The sequence below is a fragment of the Vipera ursinii genome, assembly GCF_947247035.1.
Source record: "Vipera ursinii genome assembly, chromosome: 1".
Classification (NCBI taxonomy): domain Eukaryota; kingdom Metazoa; phylum Chordata; class Lepidosauria; order Squamata; family Viperidae; genus Vipera; species Vipera ursinii.
The window spans coordinates 91,139,374-91,165,898 of NC_139512.1; the positions used below are offsets into that span (position 1 = coordinate 91,139,374).

Genomic DNA, 26,525 nt, shown 5'->3' on the forward strand with positions numbered 1-26,525 from the left:
TGTACTAATTGGATAAATGAAGGTGGCCACCCCTTGTAGCTTTCTTCAGTGAACCCTAGAAATAGGTATTCAGGAACCCAGAATATATGGCAGCAAACCCAGTCAAATTTGGTGCAGAAACCTTGTTAAGAGGAAAAAAATTCAGAGAATAGGTGACAAGCAGGATTCTGGTTACTTTCAAGTACCACATTAAGAATAAGGGGGGACAGAGACCCAGATTTGTTTTAGTGATTTTTTCAGAAGCTATTCAACCACTTTCAGCTCTATTAACCATTGGCTGCATGTTTTATTCATGACTTAGGGCAGGAAACGAAATAAGTGACTTATTACAGGCCTCAGACTTGCAGTCTCCATATCCAAGGTGAAAGTGTACTATGATTAGATAAGTAAAAGCACCTGCTTGTTTCTTAAATAGTTCTTTGTTGTAGAAACCAACACAGCTTTTGTTCATAATTGTTCTCTTTTCTCAGAAAATCACCATACCCCCCTTTTTCATATAATTTTTTAAAAAATAATAGGAGCTAAAATTACTCACCTGCTAATAGGAGGTAACATTGCTCACTTAGAATTGCTAAAGAAAGGTGAGGTGGCAGGCTTGTTTGAAATAAAGGTTTGAGGATACATACATAGTCCTCAATCTATGACAACTGAGCCCAAAATTTCTGTTGCTAAGTGAGACAGTTGATGTGAGTTTTGTCCCATTTTATTACTTTTCTTGCCACAGTTGCTAAGTGAATCACTGCAGTTAAGTTAGTAACATGGTTGTTAAATGAATCTAACTTCCGTACTGCTTTGTCAGGTCACAAAAGGTGATCACATGATCCTGAGACTCTACAACTGCCATAAATGAGCCAGTTGCCAAGCCTACAACTTTTGATCACATGATCATGGCGATGTTGCAATGGTTGTGTAAAAAATGGTCATCAAGTCACTTTTTTCAGTGCTGTTGTCACCTTGAAGTCACTAAATGAAAGGTTTTAAGCGGAGGACTATCTGTATGCATATGAAACATACCTTTGTTTCAAACAAGTCTGCTACCTCAGCTTTCTATGATAGCAGCAGGTGAGCAACTTTAGCTCCCATTATTTTTTAAAAAGTCCATGCAGTCTGGAGCAGGAATCTTCAAACTTGGCCCTTTTATGACTTGTGGACTTCAACTCCCAGAATTCCTCAGCCAGGCACGCTGGCTGAGGAATTCTGGCAGAAGAAGTCCACAAGTCATGAAAGGGCCAAGTTTGAAGACCCTGGTCTGGAGTAATGGAATGTAGAGGAAGCTGAATTCAATTATATCACCAGCAGAGAAGTTGAAAATTCTGGACAGAGACTCCCAGAGAAAAGGCAAGCAATATTTAGCTCAGTAATCATACTCTAATCGAAGCAGTTTCTCAAGTTCTTAAAACACCAATAAATTAACCAGATGGGCCCCTTTGCCTCATAAGTGGCAATCTGTATGGCCCCTTACAAATTGCATGAAAGGGAAAAACGCTTATTTATAGATGCAGGTCCCCTTAACTCATTTCTGTCCTAATCTATGCATAGTTGAGGGAGGCAGGAAATCGTTAATGCAAAGGTTGTACTAAGCCAAAACATGGCTTGCTTTTAGTTTGCCAATATCCAGCCAGTTGCCAAACAAGCAAACAAACCACAGCTTGGCATACATGAACTCAATGAACCCTGCCAGCACAACACTGAGGAAATAGCATTGGTAGGTCATTGTTAATTTATGTAATCCCATTTTTTTCACAATTCCATTCATCATCCTTCATAGGTTCCCTCAAACTGATGCTGTTAAAAAGACTTAAGACACTCAAACCTTGTGCCATGCTTTCAATACATCAGAAATAAAACATAAAAGATTGGGTATTTTGTCACTCTGAAGTCCAACAAGCATGAAATTAAAATGGCTATATTAATCCCATTATCAGTACAGGGAGGCTGTATTAAGTCTGAAGAAAGCAGAGTAGTTTGACACCTGTGGCTTTCTTCTAAGCTGCTCAGGTATCTATAATCAAGCTCAGAAGAATGATACACTTACAACTATACGAAGACTTTGAACACAAGCTAATGTAAATGTAATCCCAGTGTTTTATGATAGAGCAGAGTTACAACTGTACATTTGATAACAGTAATACATATAATATTTATAGTATTTTATACCCATAGCAGATGTGTGGCGGGAAGAATATTTTTTATTTCTGATAAATTCATATAACAAATATGAAATTTCAATTTTTTATTTTCAAGTTCCTAAAAAACAGGGCTGTGGAACAGCAATAAATACATAATGGCTATACAGAGTGTTTAGTTTTTGCTGGTTAAATTATTGCATGTGCACATACGTCAATACAGTGTAGTCAATGCATGTGTTCAGTGACATTAATTTCTTGATTCTTGACTGCATAAATTTAATCTGAATTTGAAAATGACACAGGATCCCACTTATGAAATATGGATTACAGCAATTAAGATAGATTTGGGTGAATCTTTCAGTTTCAGTTTAACTTTAAAGAACATGATTTTGTCCTGCCCTGCCGTACTCCTGCTCCTGGCTATTAATTCATAAAACGAGATTTTTGTCATTGTCTATTCTTTTCTACAGTCATGATTTAATCTCACAGTTTTTTTAGGACAAGCCCACAAAACCCCCAAAGGAAAAAAAAAAGAACACTGACTTAAGAACTAATTTTCAGAATACAATCTTATGTTCGTTGAATGCTACTTCCAAGTAAGTTTGTGTAATATTATATTATAAAACTTTATAGCAGTCCTGGCTACTCCAAATTATTTATTTATAGTAGTAAAGCATACTGCTGTGTTCAACACATGAATACATTTTATAATAGCCTTTATCTCATTCTATCCTTCTCTTGAATATAGTAAATTCCAACATAAATCTAGCTGTATAAAATTAAATAATTTCCTGATTGGCCCAACTATTTCGCTTGGTCTTACTCAATACTGTTTCATAAAAATATACAATTACACCTCGTGGTTCTACAGACTGTTTCCTGCTGCCAGCTGCAATTCAATGCTCTTACTAAATTGAAAAATCATATTTCACATAGTTGGATTTCAGTAACCTATAGTCCATTATTCCAAACACATAATTGCTAAATGCCAAGAAAGCATTTACAATTACTTGTACCAGCCTCTACAAATTTTTTATAAGGTCACCTTATTAAACAAGATTATGCTGACATAGAAAGAAAAGACTATTCCTATGACCTTTTATATTTTACCAATGTTCTAGTCATTCAGAAGATGTTATCAGACAATTATTCCCTTGAATTATAACATCCAGCAGACACTCAGGGAAATGTTACATAAATATCAAGGTTTCTTAAGGTGCAAACTTAAAATCTTTTAGGTGGGAAGATTAACAATTTTATCTCAGTCAAGGAATAAAGCGAAAGAGAGATGACAAAATGGTGAAGGAAAGAACAAAGATCACATCGGTACCTCATAATCGAAACTTTAAAGGTAGGGGTTATGAGGAAAACAGAACAATACTTTCTGCCTCCCTCATGCTTAAAACAGTAATATGGTGTCTTCATGATTTATTTAAAAATGCCAAAAGGCAATGGAGAAAAATAAAATAGAAAACCAGCTAAGATCCAATTTACTGTATCCAATGGCCTTCATTTTCCAGGGAGCAGAGTCAATGGCCAAACTCAATGTGTCAATTTTGTGAGAATGTTAAGGCTCTTTGATAACTGCCATTTTAAAGTAGAGATGCAGAACCAAATATCTAAACCACTGGATTTACACCCTATCTGACACAGTATTGGCAGTGATTGGAACTGGTAAGAACTGCAGCTTAACAATGATCAAAGACAAATGAGGTTTCCACTCATTTGAAAGTCCCACAGGTAACCTAGGGGTCCAACCGCATATTGTAACTCTAGCTGCTAAAGACACCTTGTCATGCTAGGCCAGGGGTGTCAAACTGCTGGCCCACAGGCCAGATGCATCATGCCAAAACTATGCCCATCCCATTGCCGGCAATGGAAAAAAGCCGCGATACATCACGACACCTGATGTGTTTGACACCCCTGTGCTAGGCAGTGCATGCTTTAAGACAGAGACAGCTTTAAGAGTTTTAGCCCCTTGCTGTTTTGAAACAGCATTGCTAGTTATGACAGGAAGAGATAGGACAGCTTAGACTAGTCCCAGCCACCATTTTCTTCATATTACTTCAGTAGTCATTAATAGCTTTCTTGTACACTAGTGGTACTAGGCTTGTTTTAAGACAGACCACAGAAAAATGTTTCTACTAAAGGATGTGAAAGCAGAAAAGTTACCTAGAGAAAAAAAACCCGTTAGATCAGTATTATTTAGTCTAGAATCACGCCAACAGATTTACACAATCTTTAAGTAATATCTTTTCCTACATAGGAGTATCTTTCCAATGTTAACACTTTTCTTTAAAAAAAATCATAATATTTCTTAGGTTTTTTTAGCTGCACTCTGGAAACAGCAAAGAGCATAATGATTGAACTTTGTATGTTGTAGAAAACATTAGAAAGTAATTCAGAATCATTCCTAAAGTGGATCTTTAACATTGTTTTCAGTGAAAAACTACCCTGATAGAATCAAGAAAATTCAGCATTCCTTCCCATACTGACCATCTTGATAATTATGGAAAGTCTACAAACAGGATATCAATACAGTATCATTTTCCTGATCGTGCTCCCTAGCCAAAGATCATGTTCTCTAGCACTTAGGGGTAAGGTACATCCAACAGTGATGATAATAGTTATTATAATTATCAGAAGCACAAACTGTTTTGTCCTCCAAGAATAGCACTGGTAAACTATATTTAGATAACTGAATTACAAGAGAAAACTTAATTTTTCTGCACTGCATGTAAATATAACCCTCCTCAACAGAAGTACAAAACTCTGCAATTTGGTAAATCTTTAGAGATCAATACAAAGGTATAAATTATTGGAATGCTTACTGCTAGATTTTAGGATGTTAAGCACTGAAGTTTTAAATAAGAGAACACCTGTTGCAAAATATTCATAAAACAAGATCAGGTGTCAAAATTGTCATTAACAATATAAAATTATGATCAAGAACATGCATAAAAACTGTTCATCAAAAATACAAATTGTACTTAACCATACAATTATGACTTTTTGCATGAAGATGACACATTTTTGTGCCAAGACCTGTATTATCTTTTACTCAAAATAAAGATTTTATCTTTTAAATAAAGCCAAATTAAAAAAATACTAGAAAAACAATGATACAAATGCTGAAATTAGCTTATTAAAGTATGCTTAATTAATTTACAAATTTGTTTTTATAAGTACAGGTTTGAATTTTAAAGAAGTATTTGTAAAATCACAGAGTTATAAATGTTTATGTAAACTTTTCTTCTGAAAACATTAGAATATTCAAGGGATTTGTAAAAGACAAACATATTAATAAAATGAACATATTTAACTAAAAAATGTTTCCATGAATAGAACAAATATATTTTTCCTTGAATTATGTGCACAGAGTTGCATCCAACTGAGTCTGTTAGATAATATCCAGCTGAAGAAGCAAAAACCTTGCCCCTTTTCCAAATATGAATTCTGTAACACCCTATAAAGTAGATGTGGAGAAGAGCCAGAAATAAAATCTACTGTAGGCTGTCAGTATTCCTATTATACTGTATGTAATTCAGTATTAATTCTGTTGCCTGCGTTTTGCTGATCTCATTTTTTCAAATCGTGATTCCATCTCTTCCAGGACTTTGGGTGTATAGCGTACAACCAACTTAACTTTTCCTTGAGCTGCTTTTAGCAATTCTACAGCTTTTTCATGATGCTCCCCTTCAACACTCTGAAAAAAATTACATATATATGTTATATATTCCATTAGTATGTATTCAACAAGCATTCTATGATTCAAGACCGTTATTTATAAGATTTATGTTTCCTTTATCATACATTGTCTACTCCAAACTATTCCAAATTAAAACAGTTTCTCAAACCCTGAGTCCTGATGTTATTAAGTAGCCCACACAATGTTTTTTAATCATCATCGCAGCCCATGTGATTGCATTCATTTCCTTAGAAGCACACCGTTACTATTTCCTTTAAAAGACAGGGATGTGCCTATGTTTCTTCCCAAGGTGTCATTTTCAAATTCTATTTAAGTACCCATATTGTAATTGAAAATGAAAGTTATAAATTGTAATTATGAAACAATTAACATTAATATTCTCATTCTTAACTACTGATGTATCACAGAAAAAGAAACAACTCAAAACTTAGTGTTAATTTACAAGTGTAATCAGAAAAGTAAATTTTATAAAAATTCAAACTAAAATATATGTGAAGCAAAATTTTTATACGTAGAAAAGCTGAATTTTGGATTTAGAAACATAGATAATATAGGAGAGATAATTATCTTTCATAAATAAGCTTTCTACAGTTGCATACAAAAAATAATAATATAGCAGGTATAGAAGTTTGAAAACCCAGTTGTTTCACTTATACTTTTTAAAAAAACAAGAGAAAAAATGTTAATATCTAATAATTGGTTGATTCAGCCTTTGCCTGTAATAACCAGGTAACGACAATTCGACAGGTAAACAAATATACTTTTAACCTTTTAGAGTGGGATTCTCCTGTCTTCTTTCAAGACCACACATGCTTCTAAGCATCCTTTTTGGATAATTGAAAATAGAGATCATTCTTGCCAATCATCAAACACAGAAGGAGTTCTATTCTGCTTTGGAGAATGTGTGGCAGCCAGTGACATAGATATTTTCTTCTACTGGTTAGAAAATATTGTGCCAATAAAAGAATAGATTTATTTACATAACAACCCAATCTTGCTGACCTTTCACTAGGCATTAGAAACTTGACTTTTTCATCAAGTTTAAGACCCTGATAATTTTTGGTTATACTAGTTGTGAGGCATTGCATTATTATTGGTTGCTATTTATGTTATTTATGTTTTTAATTGCAGATGTTATTTTTTAAATTTTGTTTTGTTAGTAGCCTACAGTCATGTATATGAGATGAGCAGCTATATAAATTTGTTTAGGTAAATATATTTACCGTAAGTAAATTTAAGTAAATATATTCTAGTAGCATCTCCTCACAGTAAGTGGAACTTTTCAATTTTAGCAAGACAATAATGTAAAAAATATCTCCAAATCAGATATAAAGTTGATATTTTGAGTCCTGCAAGAAAGGGTGAAAAAGAAAATCCAAAAGCAAATATAGAAAGATTCTCATTTGCTGGCTACTTTAAATATTTGAAAGTTACTAGTTTTGCAAAAGAGAGGTTACAAAGTATTGATTAAAAGGGTATCCAGAGTTCTGCACCTGCCATATTCACACATTCCTTATTTTGAATCTCTATACCCTTGCATATAAATTACTACGTATACGTCCACTTCTAAATCACGTCATGCTTGTACTATGCAGAAGGTTGTCAACTTTTGTTCTTTGAAAACTTAAAATTTGACCAGCGATGGCTAACTTTTGATGCACTATGTACAATAGAAACTAATTAAATGCAAGATGATTCTTTACAATCCTAAAGATGGTTAATCTACTTCCCCACAATATTTCATTACTTCACTGCTTCATCAGTATAGAAGCAGTTTGTCTGTTAAAGTCAAATTACAAATGGAACCAAAACAGAAAAGGCAGTAGGGATTGTAAGCATCTGGAAAAACATTCTAATCAACTGAGTATCAATATGAAGGTCTGGTTTGATTAGCTAAAATGGATCAATTGATACATAGATAACAATAATGTAGATCAGCAGTCTGATTTAATTGTGCAGAGAACAGCTAAACCTTTTTAATTAGGGATAGTAAAATCAGTTTTTTCACTGATTTAGGTTTCTTTTTTATGTAATAAAAATTAAAGACCTATATATAAGCATAGTATTGAAATATTACTACATATACGTTATATCAATATTCTGACATTTTGATATATAGCATCAATAAATGAATTGGGAAATATAAAAGCATATGGATAACTTGCAATTAGCACACTTGTTTAGCTTGTACATAAATCTAGAAGGTAATCAAATTTGTAATTAAAGACTGAACTTTTAAAGCATGCCTGACTCAATTTTATCTAAAAGGACATTCTGGGAGGTAAATTAGATTAAAAGAAAACACCAGATCTTAATGATAAAACCCAATATAGCTAAGATAAAGAAGCCAAACATTTCAGCTCCTTCATTTTAAGGATAATGGTGGATTTCTTAAACCATAGTTATTTTTTAAAGTACATACTCAATGTCTTATTTTTAAGTTTAAATGTTACTTCATGAAATGTCCATTTTGAACTAGCAAATTTATAAAATTTCTCAAATACAGTTATATTTCCCCCTGAGCATTTCAATTGCAAACTACAACCACCGTCAAATAGTTCATATCCTCTTAATGCCCTCAAGCGGTCACACTTAGCTACTACAAGCGGAAATTGAATTCCATCCCTACCACTCCGTTTACAGAAAGAAGTTGGTCTCCACGCTTCAATCCCCCGTGTCTATCAGCAATACCACCTGGGATAATTCGGGATATATAGATTGGAGAATTTTGCTCCTTGCCACCCATGATGTTGAATCCAAGCCCTTCGTCTGTTTTGGGAAGTTCGACGACTCTGGGATGTGAATGACCTTCACTGGCAGCAAAAGCAGCAACAGTAGCCTATAAAATACAGAAACCTCCAGTTTATCCTCCAGTTCATTGGATGTATTCATTCTAGCATCAGTTTCAATGTTTCTCGAAACTGAAATTGGTCAAAATGCATGAATATGCTCAAGCCTAAGGACTGCCTTCTGAGGAAAGTACAAATCAGTTAAACGTATTCACACAAACTGTCAAATAATTCATTTACTATATTTTGTTAAAAAGCATGCAGTGAAGGTGTCTCCTAACCCCACCTCCTCCCCGTATGCATCTTGCTCCCTTCCTTGCCATCTTAAATTTTACAGTCAATTTTAATGTTAATTACTTTAATGTTTTAAACACTGTTTTCATGTTTTATCTTGGGGTTCTTTTTGCCTGTAACCCACCTAAAGTCACCTTTAGGCGAGATGGGTGGTATATAAGTTTAATACTAAGCAATAAATGCATGAATGAGAACACTTGGTCTACTTGCACTTTTTGAAGTGCTATAGTTTATTACACAAGCACATTCTTTGTAACAAGTACAATGGGATATATTTTAACTTATTTTGGAACAAAGTACAAGATGTTTAATAAGAAACGGGCACAAGTGGATTAACAACAATGTTCCACACCCAGACAGTATCTTTCATTCTACTCTGCCCTTCAAGATACAAAGATCAGATTTCTGTTACAGGTAGTCGTCACTTACTGACTGTTCACTGACCACTTTGAAGTTACAAAGCGCTGAAAAAAAATAATTTTATGACTAATGCCTGCATTTATAACCTTCCCCGTATCCCTCAATCATGTAATTAGTATTAAAGCCAGTACATGATGTCCTGCAACTGACCTATTGTGTTTTTTTCCCCTTTGCAGAAAAAGAAATTGGAGAGGAAGGGATTACAAGACAGTAAGCAGGTACACAATGGGGAACACATATGTAAAGCAATGTGCTGGTGCCAACAGCTGAAAGCATACTGTAACAGCCCAATATATTCCCCATTGTATTCCTGGTTTTTTTTCTCTCTTCCCTCGTAGAGCGGAGAGATTGGAGATGAACTGATTACAAGAGTAAAGAAACACACAATATGGACTACCCAAGGCTGTTTGTGTAGCACACGCATGCAGCTACCAGCCCCAACATATTGCTTTCAATATGTAATCCCCACTATATTTATTTATTTATTTATTAGTTTTTATAAACCGCCCTTCTCCCGAGGGACTCGGGGCGGTGTACAGAGGAAGGGAAGGTATACAGACCGAACAATAAAATAATAAGAAACACTAATGCACACAAACTGGGACCCCAATTAACGCTATCATGCCAGGCCAGCCTGCTGGAACAAAAAAGTTTTTAAGTCGCGACGGAAGGTACGGAGGTCAGGGGCCATCCGGATTTCGGTAGGTAAGGTGTTCCAGAGGGCTGGCGCACCCACTGAGAATGCCCTCCCCCTGGGGGCCACCAGCCGACATTCCTTGAGCGGTGGCACCCTGAGGAGGCCCTCTCTGTGGGAGCGCACAGGACGGTGGGGTGCTGACATCGGCAGAAGGTGCTCCCGTAGGTAGTCCGGACCCATGCCATGTAGGGCTTTGAATGTCATTGTTAGCACCTTGAACTTCACACGGAAGGCAACCGGAAGCCAGTGCAGCGCACGGAGGAGAGGTGTGATATGGGAGTATCGGGAGGCTCCCAAGAGTGTCCGTGCCGCCGCACTTTGCACCAGTTGAAGCTTCCGAGTGGATCTCAAGGGCAGCCCCATGTAGAGAGCGTTACAATAGTCTAGGCGAGATGTCACAAGGGCATGGGTGACTGTACGTAAGGAATCCAGGTCTAGATAAGGCCGTAGTTGGCGAACTAGTCGAACCCGGGAGAAGGCCCCCTTGGTCACAGCTCCAATGTGGTCTTCCAGGGAGAGCTGCGAGTCTAGGAGGACACCCAGGTTGCGGGCCCTATCAGCCGGGGGAAGTAACTTGTCCCCAATGTTAAGCAGTGGGACGTTCTGACTCTCCTGGCTTGCCGGTACGTACAGCCATTCAGTCTTGTCCGGGTTCAGTTGAAGCCTGTTTCTCCCCATCCATTCCCGGACCGCTTTCAGGCAGCGGGACATCACGTCTAGGGCATCACTGATATTGTTAGGAGTTGAGATAAAAAGCTGGGTGTCATCAGCATACTGATGGTACCCTACTCCAAAACTGCGAATGATCTCACCCAGCGGTTTCATGTAGATGTTGAACAGGAGAGGCGAGAGGACCGACCCCTGAGGGACTCCGCAAGCGAGAGGCCTCGGGGTCGACCTCTGTCCCCCTGTCAGCACCGACTGCGAGCGACCCTGGAGAAAGGAGGAGAACCAACGTAGAACCGTGCCTCCCACTCCCAGTCCCCTGAGGCGTCGCAGCAAGATACCATGGTCGATGGTATCGAAAGCCGCCGAGAGGTCTAATAAGACTAGGACAGAGGAATGGCCCCTGTCCCGGGCTCTCCAGAGATCATTCATCAGAGCGACCAATGCCGTCTCCGTGCTGTAGCCCGGCCTGAAACCCGATTGGTACGGGTCTAGATAAACCGCTTCATCCAGGATCTGAGGAAGTTGGTGCGCCACCACGCTCTCAACAACCTTCGCAAGGAAGCGAAGATTGGAGACTGGACGAAAGTTATTCAAAGAGGATGGGTCCAAGGTGGGCTTCTTGAGGAGAGGTCTCACCACCGCCTCCTTCAAGGCGGTGGGGAAGTGACCCTCACTCAGAGAAGCAGAGATGACCGCTAGGAACCAGCCTCGTGTCGCCTCTCGAGCTGTATAGGCCAGCCAGGAAGGGCACGGGTCCAGTAAGCATGTGGAGGAGCTCAACCTTCTCATAATCCTGTCCACTTCCTTAGGAGTTACAGGATCAAATTCTTCCCAGATGACGTCGACAAGACTGTCCATGTCTTGTTCTTCCATCTCAGCCCAGTTGGAGTCCAGACCAGTTCGAATCCGAGCGATTTTATCCAGCAGATATTGACCAAATTCCTCGGCTCGACCCTGCAAGGGTTCCTCCCTCACCTCTTGGTTTAATAGGGAGCGAGTCACCCTGAACAAGGCAGCCGGGCGATTATCTGCGGACGCGATGAGGGTGGAAAAGTAGTTGGATTTTGCCACCCTTATCGCAGCGAGATAAGACCTGGTGAGGAATCTTAGTCGCAATCGGTCGGATTCGGATCGACTGGACCTCCAACGGCTCTCTAGGCCCCGTCTCCGACGCTTCATCTCCCGGAGCTCCTCGGTGAACCATGGGGCTCGCTGGGATCTGCGCCGGGTCAGAGGCCGCAAGGGTACAACTCGGTCCAGAGCCTCCGTGGCTGCCTTTTCCCAGGCATCCACTAAGGCTTCTGCCGAGCTGTGAGCAGGGGGTGCATGCGAGTCCCTAAGCGCTGCCTGGAACTTATCAGGGTCCATTAGGCGCCTAGGGCGGTACCATCTGACTGGCACCGTGCACCCACGGTGGGGGGTGGCAAGGGGGAAGTCTAGCCGCAGGAGGTGGTGATCGGTCCATGACAGGGGCGTAATAGTTGTGGCACCCCCACCGACATCATCACGCCACCGTCCAGACAAGAACACCAAGTCTGGGTTGTGGCCTCTCTCATGAGTCGGCCCAGAAATTATTTGCAGCAGGTCCATGGCCGTCATGGAAGCCATGAACTCCCGAGCCAGTTCGGACGATCCTCCCAGGGACGGTAGATTAAAGTCGCCCAAGACCATGAGTCTTGGGAATTCAACCACCAACCCTGAGAGGACATCGAGTAGCTCGGGTAGGGCCGCCGCTGCACGATTAGGTGGTAGGTACGCCAGCAGCAGACCCAACTGCGCCCCTGGGCCGAATCTCAGTAGGAGAGACTCACACCCGACCATCTGAGGGACGGTGGTCTCTCGCGGGCTAAGGGATTCCCTGATGATAACTGCCACTCCCCCGCCCCTCCCATGAGCCCGGGGCTGGTGCAGTACCTGGAAACCTGGCGGGCAGAGGTCTACCAGAGGAACACCCCCCTCTGGGCCCAGCCAGGTTTCCGTGATGCAGGCCAGGTCCGCATGCTCACTCTCCACTAGGTCACGAATGAGGTGAGCTTTGTTAGCTGCGGACCTTGCATTCAGGTAGACCAGCCTTAGCATGGGAGGGTGCGCACCTTTGCTCCCGGGTCCTCCGGGGGAGAACAGAGGGTCGGAGCGTCTCACCGCCTGTACAGAGCGGAGATGACACTCCCGGTGACGATACGGCCCTCTGTCTGTGCACCTTCTGCCATTCCCCACCATCCTAGGGATGGGACGTTTGTCAGTACGCCACTGGGTGTTATCGGCGACTGGTCCTCGTTGTACGCCGTCGCGAACGGCCGTGGGCCTGGCATGCGTTATGGTGGCTGGAAGGCGTGCCTTTCCCGCACAACCATAGTCTCCTCCCTCCCCCCTCCCTAACCCCACAAAAAACTTAACTAAGAACTTAATCAGGGGCCTCTTGTTGGGCTTATGCTGGAGGCCCCTGACCCTGCCTGGCCATCTCTCAGAGGCCCAGTGGTTGGGTCCGTCATCAAGATTGGATGTGATGCAGGCGGGTCGCACCCAGGAGAGTGGGGAACCCCTGAGGGCGTGCAGTGCTATGCTAGAGTATTGAACGAGCATAGTCACAGGTGGATCCGGGAAGGCTGTCCCCCGGATGGTGAATTTGCAGGAGGGTCGAGTCGGGTAGGTGCGTATCTGGATCGTCGCCCTGCCACTGCCACTTGGCCGGGCGAACCCCCAGAAGCAGGCCACTCCTCATCCTCTCACGATGGGTTGTGACTCTGCTTCCGGAGGTGGTCCAGAACGTACTCTGGGTGAGGCATACCCCATAGAGCTCTCACCTCTATGGGGTAGCAGGTGTAAGGCCCAGCCACTCTGCCACTGTGGCTAGCACCCAGGCCCGTTATGTCCTGTGGGGGAGAGAATGGGCAAAGATGGGTGAGAGTGGGCAGAAGGCAGGATGGAGGGATCCATTAATTGGCGTCAGCTCCGGTGGTTCAGCCGCCCCAAACAGTTCTCTCCCTGATCCTCTGGGCGTTGCTCCCGGCCTATTGATTGAGGACCGTCCAGAGCGTGGTCTCCCAGAGGTACGGGAGTCCCTGGTGTCATGCCCCTGGTGTTGCTGTCTCCGATCAAGGTGTCTCGAGGAGGTGGCTCGGGCCGTCGCCTCCATTGTCCAGCGTCTCCTTTGGTGTGAATCTTTCGGAGGCAGCGCCGTCCAGGGGCAGCCCACGGTGGTCGAGACGCCGCACCGCTGTTACTAGCGTCTCTGTCAGGGCCTCTGTCAAGGCCCCTCGGAGGACGGTCGACCAGGGCCCAGAGTAGCTGCCTCACCGCCCATGTCTTCGTTGCTGCCGCTACCGTTGTAAAGCTGGTCTGCGGCGTCTCCTTGAGGATTGTTGCAACGGCCGTAGCGGTACAGGGGGCGGGTCGAAGATGCCGCGCCGTCAGTGCTACCGCCGCTGTCAAGGCCCATGGGTGGCGAACGACTAGGCCTGGAGAAGCAGTCCCGGCCGCGGTCGTCCTCGCTGCCGCCTCTTCCACCGCCCAGCTGATCCGTGGCGCCTCCTCTGATCCTCGGAGACGCCGCCGCTGCCCGTTGCTGCTGCTGTTGGTTTCGTTGCCGGCGCCTCCGCCGCACAGCTGATCTGCGGAGACGCCACCCTTGCCCGGTATATGCCTATATACTTTCTTGTAATCTCTTCCTCCCCAATGAATGCCAATACAAATGTTAATTCCCTTCCTGTATATTATCCCAGCACCAGGGTGAGCATTCAAAAGGATGGCGGAACGGTTAGGAAGAAAACAAAAGCCAAAGGTACGAAACTGATTAGTCTTTGAGGTTTGGAGCCAGAAAACAGTTATAGATATGTGATTTCCCACTTAGCGACCACTTTGCTTAGCAATGGCCTTGCAGATCTCAATTGTGGTCATTAAATGAGGACTACCTGGATTCAAAACTATCCTACTATATATGTCTGTGTGATACACACAAAAAGTACCAATCCAGCAGGAATGTGAATCGGAAAGCATCAGACATGTAGCACCCTTATGTAAATGGATTAATAAATATTAACTACTACAGTTCATTATTTGGGGAAAATTTAAAAAGGACAGTTCAATAGTAACATCACTCATATACTGAAACTATTATTCAATGGGATATATTCATAGTTTAATAACTTAATTAGGACTTGCTAGAAATAGTCCACTCTTAAGTACTTTTTTTCATTTGTTGGCACAATTAGTAGGTCTCTTACCTTTGCTGTAGCATTAGCTCTCACTTCTGGGCTACTGCTGATGTCTACAGTCTCATACACATGTTCATATACCTTTAGAAAATAAAATAAATAAAATAAAAATAAATAAAAATATCAACATCTGTTTTAACTAGGTAGGGATCATTAAGAATATATGCAGGCTATGAAATTATATTATTTTAAAAATCCAAATGAATCCATTAGGTGTTCTAGCTCTTTGCTTCTAACAGATATACATCCTGCTCATAACGTTTTAATTGGGGAATTTGTATTTTGCCATCTAATACAGGTAATCCTTGAGATACGACAGGTCACTTAACGATCAGTCAAAATCTAGATCCTACCAAAACTACATATGATCTTGTTTTAAAATTACAATGGCCACAGCACCCCTGTGATCATGGTTACGGCTGACCATGGGGATGCTGCAATTCCCCCTGTCCCCCCCCCAGCCTGATGGAACCCTGCAAACCCCTTGGGCTTGCTCCCCATGGCTCCTGGAAGCAGCCCCCCTTTTCAATGCTCCCAACAGTTCCTTGTGGAAATGGCTGCTTTCAGAGCTTTCTGCCCTGATCAGCTGGATATCAGGAGACTGCAAACTTCTTCTGACTGACTCATTAGACTTTGGGAAGCCAGCTGCCTGAATGCAAGGGCAACAGCTTCAATCTTTATCCCATTTAAAAGCTCATTTGCTAAATTTACTGCATGCCTGGAAAGATGGTGAAAAAATCTGTAAGCTACTTACCTTCATTCCAGGTTGAAGAGTAGAAGAAAGGAAGCAAGCAAGTGGAAAAAAATCTTTCTGCAGCTTGTGTGGAGGAGCTGAAGAAAAAGTTCAGCCCCAAAGCAAAAGTGTCAAAAGTACAAACGTGTAGCAAATGGCCATGGCAGAAACTGGGTCCTAAAGGGAACCAGACAGACAGCAAAAAGCTTTCCAAAGCTTGGAAAGCTTTTTGCTCTCTCTCTTCCTTAAATAAAATAAATTTAGCAAATGAGATTTTTTAAAAAGGATGGTGACTGGATGGAAGAGGTGGAGATTTTAATTTGCAACTAATTGTGGTTTTTTTTGGGGGGGAGCAGGAAATCAACAAGTCCTTTTATTGAAGAAATGTAGGTTTTGGGGGGAGGGAATGGGATAAGCAAAGGAAAGGTTTTAGAGTTGGTTCTGGAGTTGCTGGCTTCCCAAAGGCTAGTAAAACCCAGGAGAGTTTTGTAGTCTCCCAATGGGCAGCTGATTGTGGCCCAGCCCACAAACTGGCCATGCACAGAGGCTAGAAGGGGCGTTGTCTTACCTGAACGCCTTTTCTCAGCATGATGATGGAGAATCCACGAATGGGTTAAGTCTGTCTTCCTGCCCAATTAGACTAAGTCAGTCAAACTTGCCACGCCTCTCCTGGGCCAGGACACCTCCCAGTCATGACCAAGGCGAAGCAAATGACGACAGTCTGACGTGTTGGCTCCCATACCTGACACAGGACCTGACGAACACTAAGGGGTGGGTGTGGATTCTCCATCATCATCCTGAGAAAAGGTGTTCAGGTAAGACAACGCCCCTTCTCCAGCATGATAGATGGAGAATCCACAAATGGGACATACCAAAGTTGCCCTGTCCCTATGGGAGGGAATCAGTCTGAGCCTTGTGTCCCACCCTGTGGCACTACCTGTTGCAGCACTCTCTGGCCAAATGAGGCGTCTGCGGAGGCAAACCTATCCAGTTTATAATGCCTCACAAAAGGGGAAGGCAAGGACCATGTCGCCGCCCTACAAATGTCCTCAATGGACGCCTGTGTCGCCCAAGCCACAGAGGTTGCAGCACTAAGAGTGGAGTGAGCAGTGATACGCCTGGGAACTGACAGGGAATGAGATTGGCACACCCCTGCAATACAAGCCCTGATCCACCTGCCTATAGTGGAGGCAGAAACCTTCCACCCCATAGTAGAGGGTTGAAAGGAAACAAAGAGGGCTTCCGACTTGCAAAAAGATGCTGTCCGCTTAATATAGTGGCACAAAGCCCTGCGGACATCCAGATTGTGCCATTGCTGTTCCAAGGCAAGAGATGGAGGATGACAAAAATCTGGCAAAATGACGTCCTGCGCTGTATGAAACTATTGACCTTAGGAATAAAGGAGGGATCCAATCGAAGGACCACCCTGTCAGCATGAAAAACGCATAAGTCCTGTCTGACAGAGAGAGCTGCCAATTCAAAATTGCATCTAGCCAATGTGAGGGCTATCAATAAGGCCACCTTGTCAAGAACCGCAAAGTACAGGTCCTGATGGGTTCAAATGGAGGAGAGGTAAGGGCCTGCAAGACCCGTGACAAATTCCAAGAGGGATACCAGTGAACCACTGGAGGTGTGGTGTTGGTTGCTTCTTTGAGAAATGAGCATACCATAGGATGTTGAGCCAATGCCTCTGAATTGCCCCAAGTAAATATGGTGGAGAGAGCTGCTACTTGTCAGCGCATGGTATTGGGCACAAAGCCCTGTTAAGCCTCTCCAATAAATAGTCCCTCGGGATAGTAATAGCTGAAAAATCTAACTGGGGGAAAAATATATGACCTGCTTAATTACTCAGAAGAGATGACTCAGCAAGATTCTGGGAGCCAAAATTACCACGTCTATTCTGGGCACGGACTAAGTTATGACTGGGAGGTGTCCTGGCCCAGGAGAGGCGTGGCAAGTTTGGCTGACTTAGTCTAATTGGGCAGGAAGACAAGAGTTAAACCATGCATGGATTCTCCATCTATCATGCTGGAGAATGCAGCACTTGTCCCTAATCTAGCTGAGCTCTTTCCCCCACTGGCCAGTTTTTTGGCTTGCAATGCTTTATGGACCCAGCTGGATGAAAGGCTCCCAGGGCCTCCCCCACCCACAAAGTACCCCATGACTCACACGTTGAAAGCAATTGTCACCACTTGCAAATGTAATGGGCAGGTTCCATTAGGATCACAGGTCAAGGACTACCAGTATATGCATTTCAAAAATAAACTTACCTCCCTTACTGCATTACAAAATTCACTTTGAAGGACCCTTTGTAAAGCCTGCAATTTTTGAGGGGGTACCTCACCACTCCTTTGCAACTTTTCCAGCAACTCAATAGCTCGGCAAATATCTGGAGGAAGATATAACAAAACTATGTGAGCTACTGAATTTTACACAAGTAACATTTTTAATGTCTTGACGTGGCTGCCCAAAATATGCTATTCAGTAACAAACCATTTCAATTATATTCAGATCTTCCCTTTACAAAGCAGCTTCTGTATTTCCCATTTTCAAATTAATGAGTTTTAAACAATCTATTCTCAAAACAGCAAAAGAAGAATGAGGTAAGCTATTGGAAATTTTTAACGGCTAATCTTTCAGCCATTCAAACTTTATTTTGTTGTTTTTTATATATATAGGGTTATGAAGGAAAAGATCCCACTTCATTCCAAATATAAATTTTATCCTAGCTGTGCCCAATAGTCATAAATTTAAATAATGTGGCTTGGTAGCTTATGTTCCATTTGGAGAAAAATCCCAAATAATGAAGAAAATGTGTGCAAAATGTCTTCCTAATACAAATTGGAAAGAGTTAAGTTTAAGTTTAAGTTTATTTGATTTCTATACCGCCCTTCTCCCGAGGGACTCAGGGCGGTTCACAGGGCATATATAAATAGCAGTACAAAAATTAAAAAGAAATTAAACCAATGCCCAATTAAAATACAACAATAAAATAGTAAAAAACCCATTAAAAAACCCATATTCCCCCATCAGGCCAGACCAGCTAGTTCAAATAAGTGGGTCTTCAGTCCGCGGCGGAAGGAGCGAAGGTCCGATGCCATCCGGAGCTCAACCGGCAGTTGGTTCCATAATGCCGGAGCACCCACAGAGAAGGCCCTCCCCCTGGGGGCCACCAGTCGACATTCCCTGACCGGAGGCACCCTGAGGAGGCCCTCTCTGTGGGCACGCACAGGGCGGAGGGGTGTTGACGCCGGCAGCAGGTGGTCCTCGAGGTATCTCGGACCCATGCCATGTAAGGACTTAAAGATCATAACCAAAACCTTGAACCTCACCCGGAAGACAACTGGTAACCAATGCAGCTCGCGGAGCAAAGGTGTAACATGGGAGTACCGGGAAACTCCCAAGACAACTCTCGCGGCCGCATTCTGTACCAGTTGGAGCCTCCGAGTGGTCTTCAAGGGAAGCCCCATGTAGAGAGCATTGCAGTAGTCCAGGCGAGAGGTCACGAGCGCATGAGTGACCGTACACAGGGCATCCCGGTCCAGATAGGGCCGCAACTGGCGCACCAGGCGAACCTGGGCGAAAGCCCCCCTAGTCACGGCCACTATATGATCTTCCAGAGTAAGTCGTGAATCTAGGAGGACTCCCAAGTTGCGAGCCCTATCCACGGGGGGTAAGGACTCACCCCCCATAAGAAGAGATGGACCAAGGCATCCACTAAGGCATCCGCCGAGTTGTGAGCAACGGAGGCAGGTGGGGACCCCAGCGCCGCTTGGAATCTATCAGGATCCATTAAGCGTCTGGGGCGGTACCATCTAATTGGCTCCGTACCCCCACGGCGGGGGGTGGCAAAACGGAAGACCAGCCGTAGGAGATGATGATCGGTCCATGACAGGGGCATAATAAATGGAGAGCCCCCACCAAGTTCATCAAACCACCGTCCAGATAAGAAAATCAGGTCAAGGGTGTGGCCTCCCTCATGAGTTGGTTCAGAAATTACTTGCGTCAGATCCATGGCCGTCATGGAAGCCATGAACTCCCGAGCTAGCTCAGATGAGCCTCCCAGGGATGGTAGATTGAAGTCCCCCAAAACTATAAGTTTGGGGAACTCAATCACCAACCCCGAGAGGATATCAAGCAGCTCGGGCAGGGCTGCCGCTGCGCGACTAGGCGAAAAGTACACCAGCAGCAAGCCCAACTGCGCCCCCGAACCAAATCTCAAAAAGAGAGACTCACACCCGACTATCTGAGGAATGGTGGTCTCCCGTGGACATAAGGTCTCCCTGATAACTACCGCCATTTATTTATTTGTTCTAAATAAATATCCCACATTTTAAAAAGTGTGAATGATCTCTGATAAACAAAACATAGATACAATTAATGTACATCTTACTGAAGCATGGGGAGAACAAAAATGTAATTTTTACATGGATTAAGATAATTCCTATAAAAGAGCTATCTTAAAATCAGAAGCCTCTGGTAAAGATAGTACTCGCTATATTTGCTGCAATGTAATTAACAAAATTAAAAAGGAACATTGATGGTAAAATACATTTTATCTGACAGAATTTTATCACTGTCAAACACCACCTAAACCCTTGACAGGCTTTGTTTTAGAGCAGGAATGGGTAAGTAATATCTTGACTTTGGTTGCTAAACCATTTTTGCAATTCCTAAAGGCCCTTGGGATCAATTATTTTATTTAAAACAGAGTAACCACTAAAATTAATGACCACACTGGCCCCTAAAATTTTTATAGGCTGAGGTAATGGAGTTCAGCAACATTGGATTAGTAATCTTTCTACCATCTCCTGATTCTAATTATAGTAAATAACTTGTAAATCTACTTGCTCAAAAATATTTTCCCTTCTTCAGTAAACAAATGCACAATTTCAGTTTATGATCCAAACCAGAATGATCATCATCATCATCATTTTAGCCATTGTCTATTCACCGCAGGATGAAGGCCTCTTCTGCATGTTTCCATTCTTGAGCTTTCTTTTCCCAATTGGGTCAGTAATACTTGCTACTGTCATCAATCCATCCCGTTTTAGGGTCTGTTTTGTGGACACTTTTTATCAAGTGGGATCCATTCAATGATCTTGGTCCACCTGCCATCAGTTCTTCTTGCTATGTGATCAGCCCATTTCCATTTCAATCCTTTTACTCTCTTGATGATATCGTGTACTTTCCTTTGTTCTCTAATCCATGTGCAGGTCTTTCTTTCTTGTCTTGCAATGCCGAACATGTATCTTTCCATGGCTTTTTGCACTACTCATAGCTTTTGTATCGTGAGGTTAGTGTCCATGTTTCATCAGCATATGTTATAATACATAGCACATACTGATCAAAAACTTTTCTCTTCAGGCATAGTGGGAGGTTGTTCTTGAAAATTACAGTTACTGTAGCTTGCCAAATACCTGCCAACCACATTTAACAAACCATTCAATTTATTGTATCAATTTCACACACACACACACACACACACACACACATCTTTGGTGAATTTATTAAACACCACCTGGCTCTTTTCCAGGTTGATTGTTAAGCCAAATGGTTCTCCTTTGGGCAGCTTCTGAAAAAAACCAGGATAGCAGCTCTAAATGCATGTTACTTAATTCACTTTTAAGTTAATACCTTAAAGAATTATAGGTAGTCCTCAACAGTTCATTTAGTGACTGTTACGACACTGAAAAAGTGACTTATGACCGTGCAGCATCCATATGGTCATGTGATCAAAATTTGGATGCCTGGCAACTGGTTCGTATTTATGACGGTTGCAGTATCTCAGGATCATGTACCTTTTGTGACCTTCTGACAAGCAAAGTTTCAATGGGGAAACTAGATTCACTTAACAACTTAACAAGAAAGGTTGTAACTCACTCAACAAATGTTTCATTTAGTAACATAAATTTTGGGCTCAACTGTGGTTGTACATCAAGGATTACCTATACTATAATATATGCCAGGGTTTATCATGTTTCACATTTCAAGATCTTTAGGTCTTTAGCAAAAACTGAAGTGGCAAAAGAATTTTAATATAATAGGGCTCTCTGTTTCCTGGCATAAAATGTTTTGCAAACAACTGCCAGAAGTTTAATTACTGGGTATGGAAATCATTAACTTTGCTAACCATCAAAACAGCTGAGCAAAACCAATATTTTCCACATCAGTCTTTGAAGATTAGAAATCAAAACATAGAGGGTTCACATGACACAGGGCAGGCCCAACAGCTGAGTCCAAGCATCATATTCTTGTGAATGTTGTTTAATTTGTCCTGAGTGACTGAAAAGCAAATGATAAAATACTGTCCAGAATAAATATAATTACAATAAGCCACTATAAGACTTCTATAATCTCAAAAGCTGTGGCAGTCCTAGTTCTCTAAATGTACTGACAGCTACTGATAAACATTTTGTAAGATATAATCAGAGTAACCAAGCTTCTTAACCACTTCTGAGAATGGTATAACTTTATACCATTATACCATATAACATTAAGAACATGGTTATTTATAGATTTATAGATTTCTTTGAATTTTGCACAAATAGAAAGTTAAGGAAATGTGAAAGTTTTTATTTAGATAGTCAATTTTTAGTGACAGACTGTGATTATATTATATTGGGAAGTTTACGTTTCCTTTTTTTTGGGTACCTTTTCACAAAATTCTTCAAACCGTTTACAAGCCTTTTTAAATCAGATAGAGGAAAGTTATCCAGGTCACTCTCTTAGTTTATTATTTTATATCCTTTTAATTATTAAGACATCAGCCAGCTTCTTTTGTATATCCACTTTAACATCTATTTCCATGTTAGCTTGTCATTTTTAAATCCACTTTCAAATTAGTCTCGATCTTAAAATAATAGAAAATACTTGTAGCTCGAATTTTAGATTTTGGCTGTTGTTTGTTCTCCAAGCTTTTTTCAATATAATTTCTGAATGTTTTGTTACCAAACTAGGTAACATCATCAGCAAGGTTTTCTTGTCTTATTCTCCTTAGCTTAGTCTCGATCTTGTCGAGTAAAATCTGTTCCTCTTCCATAACCTCTTTTAAACACAATCCATCTATAAAATTATTAAAATTATCTTTTGGGTCCATTGTTCAAAAATGTGCATCAGTATGTCTAATGTTAAAATATTTTGCTTCATTCTGTATTTGAAAGTTGACTTTAAGTGTTCTTTTTCTTTAATTGTAATTTTTTAAATTCTTTCTAGTTGCCTAGAAAGTGTCCAATTTTTAAAGTCTTTATCTTATTTTTTATAAAAGAATTCAAAACAACAGCTTCTCTGGAGATTCTCAAAAGAAATGAAGAAGTTTCTTGGATGAGAAGTGAAACATTTTCAAAGGAAAAAAAACCAAGAAAGTCCAGTTGCCTTTTAGAAACAGCACCTTTGGGTCAAAACAGCAGCATTTTTCCATGGGAAAGTTTCTTTATAATTAAGTCCAAAATCTTATTTCAAGTCCATCTGGATCCTTGGTCCATTTAAAACTTCCTAATTTAAACTTGTATTTGAAACTTATTTTGCTAAGGATTGAAACTCTCGTAGCACTGTAAAACTTGTTGATCCAAAGGTTCCTAATAGGTGCAAAGTAGTTAACAAGCAATTGTAGAAAATGATTAAAAAGTATGCAAACCCAGTGTCTTTTCAAAGATGCTGTGATCTGAGCAACATGGTTATTCCCTTGCCTTCCAGAGCTCTAAAGCTGCCAGGAGACCACTATCTTGCAGTCTCTTTGCGAGGAGCCCTTGTGAGTAATCTCAAGTTCTTTCCTCATCTACCTGCCAGTCTATCTGCCGATCCTTCATTCCACCATGGATGTCAGTTCTGCTGTTTGCGGAGTCATTTTCTGCCCGTGATTTGTTGGGAATTCTAATCCTCTAGGACAGAGGTCCCCAACTTTTTGGGCACCGAGGACCGGTTCCATGGAGAGAGGTTTTTCCTGTGTGGTTTTGTGTGCTGCCTGCACCTCCCGGATGGGCTTTGCTTGTTTGTGCAGACTGGTTGCTGGCATGCTGTGGCCCGGTACTGGTCCACGGACTAGGGGTTGGGGACCCCTGCTCTAGGAAGATAGATGTTGTAATCATAAAGCTTGCAAAAGAGGCAGGACAGAAAACAGTAAGACCTTCATATCAGTTTCAATTTAAGATGCCTCATTATTTATTTGTGATATTTTGAAATATTTTGGAACGAAAAGGTATGTTCAGTGATAAGTTTAGAATAAGATTTTGATCCAATTAGTCTTGAACATCTGACTTTGTAAATATTTTGCCATGAGGTTAAAAGGTGGAAGAGTATTTATTTTTAGTTTCTTAGAGAAAATTCAGAAGTGTACCAACAATGAAAAAGTTGTATTAGAATATGCTATCTAAATTGTGAATTTGGACAAGCTTCCTAATTCAAAGCTTTTCTAAAGAAATCTGAAAGGAAAATAATCTAATATTGTTCTTTAATCCTTACTTGGCAGTTCACTTAATGTTTGCTTTTACTGGATAGAAAGATGCAAAGCAAAGTCTAATAATGCCCCGGGCATTGGGGCCAGGATGTTAAATCATTGGCGCTCCTATATTTGAATGTATACATGGGAACCAACTTTTTTTTACAGAGGCCTTGATCTAAATTGTTTTCTTAGTTTTTAATAAATTTGACATTTTATATAAGGGTCATTTTATATGGGTTGCCACCCAGAATTTCACTGGTGAGCCATGTACATTGGATAAACGTTAACTGAAGTAAAATTAAATGTTCTAGTTCAACTTGGATGCATATACATATTGTTACTTCAGAAATGACTGAAGATATTTCATTTTTGGTTTCCAACTCTTTTCCTCCTTGAAAGAAATAATTTAAAAAAAAACTTTTATCTTCTAGCAACACACACCAGATAAATGTTTAGAAATTATGTTACAATACACTATTTACAACAAGTGCATTACCTTTAAATTTTACATTTAGTAGTTATAAACACATTGTTTGGGATTAAGAACACATCTTATTCAAAGATACGTTTAAAATATAGAAGGAAATAGGATCTTCATTTGACTATCCAAATATATGCATATGAATCTGGCTAGCTACAAAATGAGTAGCCTGCATGTTAAGAATTTTTTTTCTTGAAGAGTTAATTGTGCTTTCTATTAATCAAAAAGTGCCTCCAAACCATATTTTCTAATTGCTTTACCTTACTAGAACATAACGGTTTCTAGAACATAATATATTCATCTAGCTGACAAACCATCTACCAAAAGAACTTCAACGTTATATGGATTAAACTCATTTTATTGCTGCGATTTGAATATTTTTGATTTTTCAGCCTAACCTACAAGCTGGTTTTTCTTGAAGGCTCCCCCTTCAATATATGGGCCAGACCAAACCAAACTCTGCTTATGTTCTGAATTGGAAAAAAAGGTTGGCCAAGGGCTTAAGCCATAGCAAGTCAAATCTGACACTTTTAATATTGTATATGTGTGTGTGTGTGTGTGTCTGTGTGCCGCAACGTTGTGTGAACCCATCTCCTTTGATTCAAGCTCATTAGAGTCTACAAACATCCCAAAGGAGTTACTGTAAGGCCATAACTAAAGTCAATCGCGTTATATACCAAAAGGCCTTAGGTAAAACGAGGCAGCTCACCTATCTGAAGGTAAGAGGCTCCTCTTTTACAACACAAGCTTTCATCGAGAGTGCCAACCTCACGACCCCTTCGGCTATTGTTGGATTACAACTCCCACTCTACGCGGGTGAGACAGCTTCAGGGGTCTTCAAACTTGGCCCTTTTATGACTTGTGGACTTCAACTCCCAGAATTCCTCAGCCAGCAAAGCTGGCTGAGGAATTCTGGGAGTTGAAGTCCACAAGTCATAAAAGGGCCAAGTTTGAAGACCCCTGAGCTAGCTGATGCGGGCTATATAATTCCTATCAGCATCTGGAAAGCCATCCCTCCTCCTTCACGCTCAGGATCTCAAGTGCCTGCCAAGCACGGTGGAGCTCAGAGGAGTCCCTCCCCCACGCCATCGTTTTTTGTTTTTTTTTAGACACGCACACCAACACACGCAGCCTTTGAGTCGCTTCTTCAAATACCCCACCCGTCCGTCCGGCCCACTCCCGGAACCACTCGTCGCGGTGCCTCTTTTTTCTCACCTCGCTCCAGCCGCACCGGCTCCCCCAAGGCCGCCATCTTCCCCTCCACCTCCTCTGCCGCCCTCGGCTGCTCGTGCGGAAGTGACGTCGACGGGAGGCGTGGCCGTTTCAATGACGCCGGGACCGGCAAAAGGTAAATGGAACCGTCGGGTACGCTCGAGCCGTTGGCTGCCTTCGCTTCCCCTTGTTGTCTGCGGGGCTCGGGTGCGAGTTTCGCTGCGTTCCTCGAGACGGCCCCTCTTTCAACAAAAAGCGTGGCTAACTTTGGCGCCAACTGCTGCGCTCTCTTTGCCCGGGAAAGTGGGGTCGTTGTATTAGTGGTGCCGGCATCACCGCGAGAGATTTCTTGCAGCTTGAAGGAAGGGGGGAAAAAAATTAAGAGCCCCCAAAAGTTCGGTGCTTAAGCAAAACATTTCTTAAGTGAGCTTTGTCCTGTATTACGATCTTTCTTGTCACGGTTGTTAAGTGAAGCACTGCAGTAGTTAAGTTAGTAACCTAGTTGTTAAGTGAAACTGACTTCCCCATTGACCCTGCTTGTCAAAAGGTTATATAAAAGGTGATTCCCGGGACTCTGGTGAGTTAATAATAATAATAATTTTATTTGTATACCGCCCTTGTATACCGAAGGACTCAGGGCGGTGAACAGGGCAAACATATAAAAGTACAAGAATACAAAAATTAAAAAAGAATTAAACAAGATGCCCAAGTTACAACAATAGATTAAAATACATTTAA

At 41.7% G+C, this 26,525-nt stretch overlaps 1 protein-coding gene across 3 annotated transcripts; it reads right to left on the minus strand.

Annotated features, from left to right (window-relative positions):
• Positions 1-2,218: 2,218 nt before the first annotated feature.
• Positions 2,219-25,850, minus strand: LIN7C (lin-7 homolog C, crumbs cell polarity complex component). 3 transcript variants are annotated; one of them, XM_083379588.1, is made up of 5 exons: positions 25,791-25,850; positions 17,925-18,043; positions 14,931-15,002; positions 8,468-8,677; positions 2,219-5,835 (listed from the first exon to the last, which is right to left on the minus strand). In XM_083379588.1, exons 1-5 carry the CDS (start codon positions 25,825-25,827, stop codon positions 5,680-5,682), a joined length of 594 nt encoding a protein of 197 aa, XP_083235714.1. In that variant the 5' UTR covers positions 25,828-25,850; the 3' UTR covers positions 2,219-5,679. The 3 variants fall into 3 exon arrangements, with proteins under 3 accessions (XP_083235714.1, XP_083235713.1, XP_083235712.1); XM_083379587.1 differs by lacking the exon at positions 25,791-25,850 and adding an exon at positions 20,609-20,803 and having other exon boundaries at positions 8,480-8,677; XM_083379586.1 differs by lacking the exon at positions 25,791-25,850 and adding an exon at positions 20,609-20,800.
• Positions 25,851-26,525: the final 675 nt, after the last annotated feature.

Excerpts from the sequence above, each read along its gene's own strand:
- LIN7C (XM_083379586.1), bottom strand. The coding sequence starts at position 20,690 with ATGACAGTAGCAAGTATTACTGACCCAATTGGGAAAAGAAAGCTCAAG. Across the intron at positions 18,044-20,608 it reads GAAGAGGCCTTCATCCTGCG|ATATTTGCCGAGCTATTGAG; the intron begins GTGAATAGACAA and ends ATCTTCCTCCAG. Across the intron at positions 15,003-17,924 it reads TTTGTAATGCAGTAAGGGAG|GTATATGAACATGTGTATGA; the intron begins GTAAGTTTATTT and ends TATTTTCTAAAG.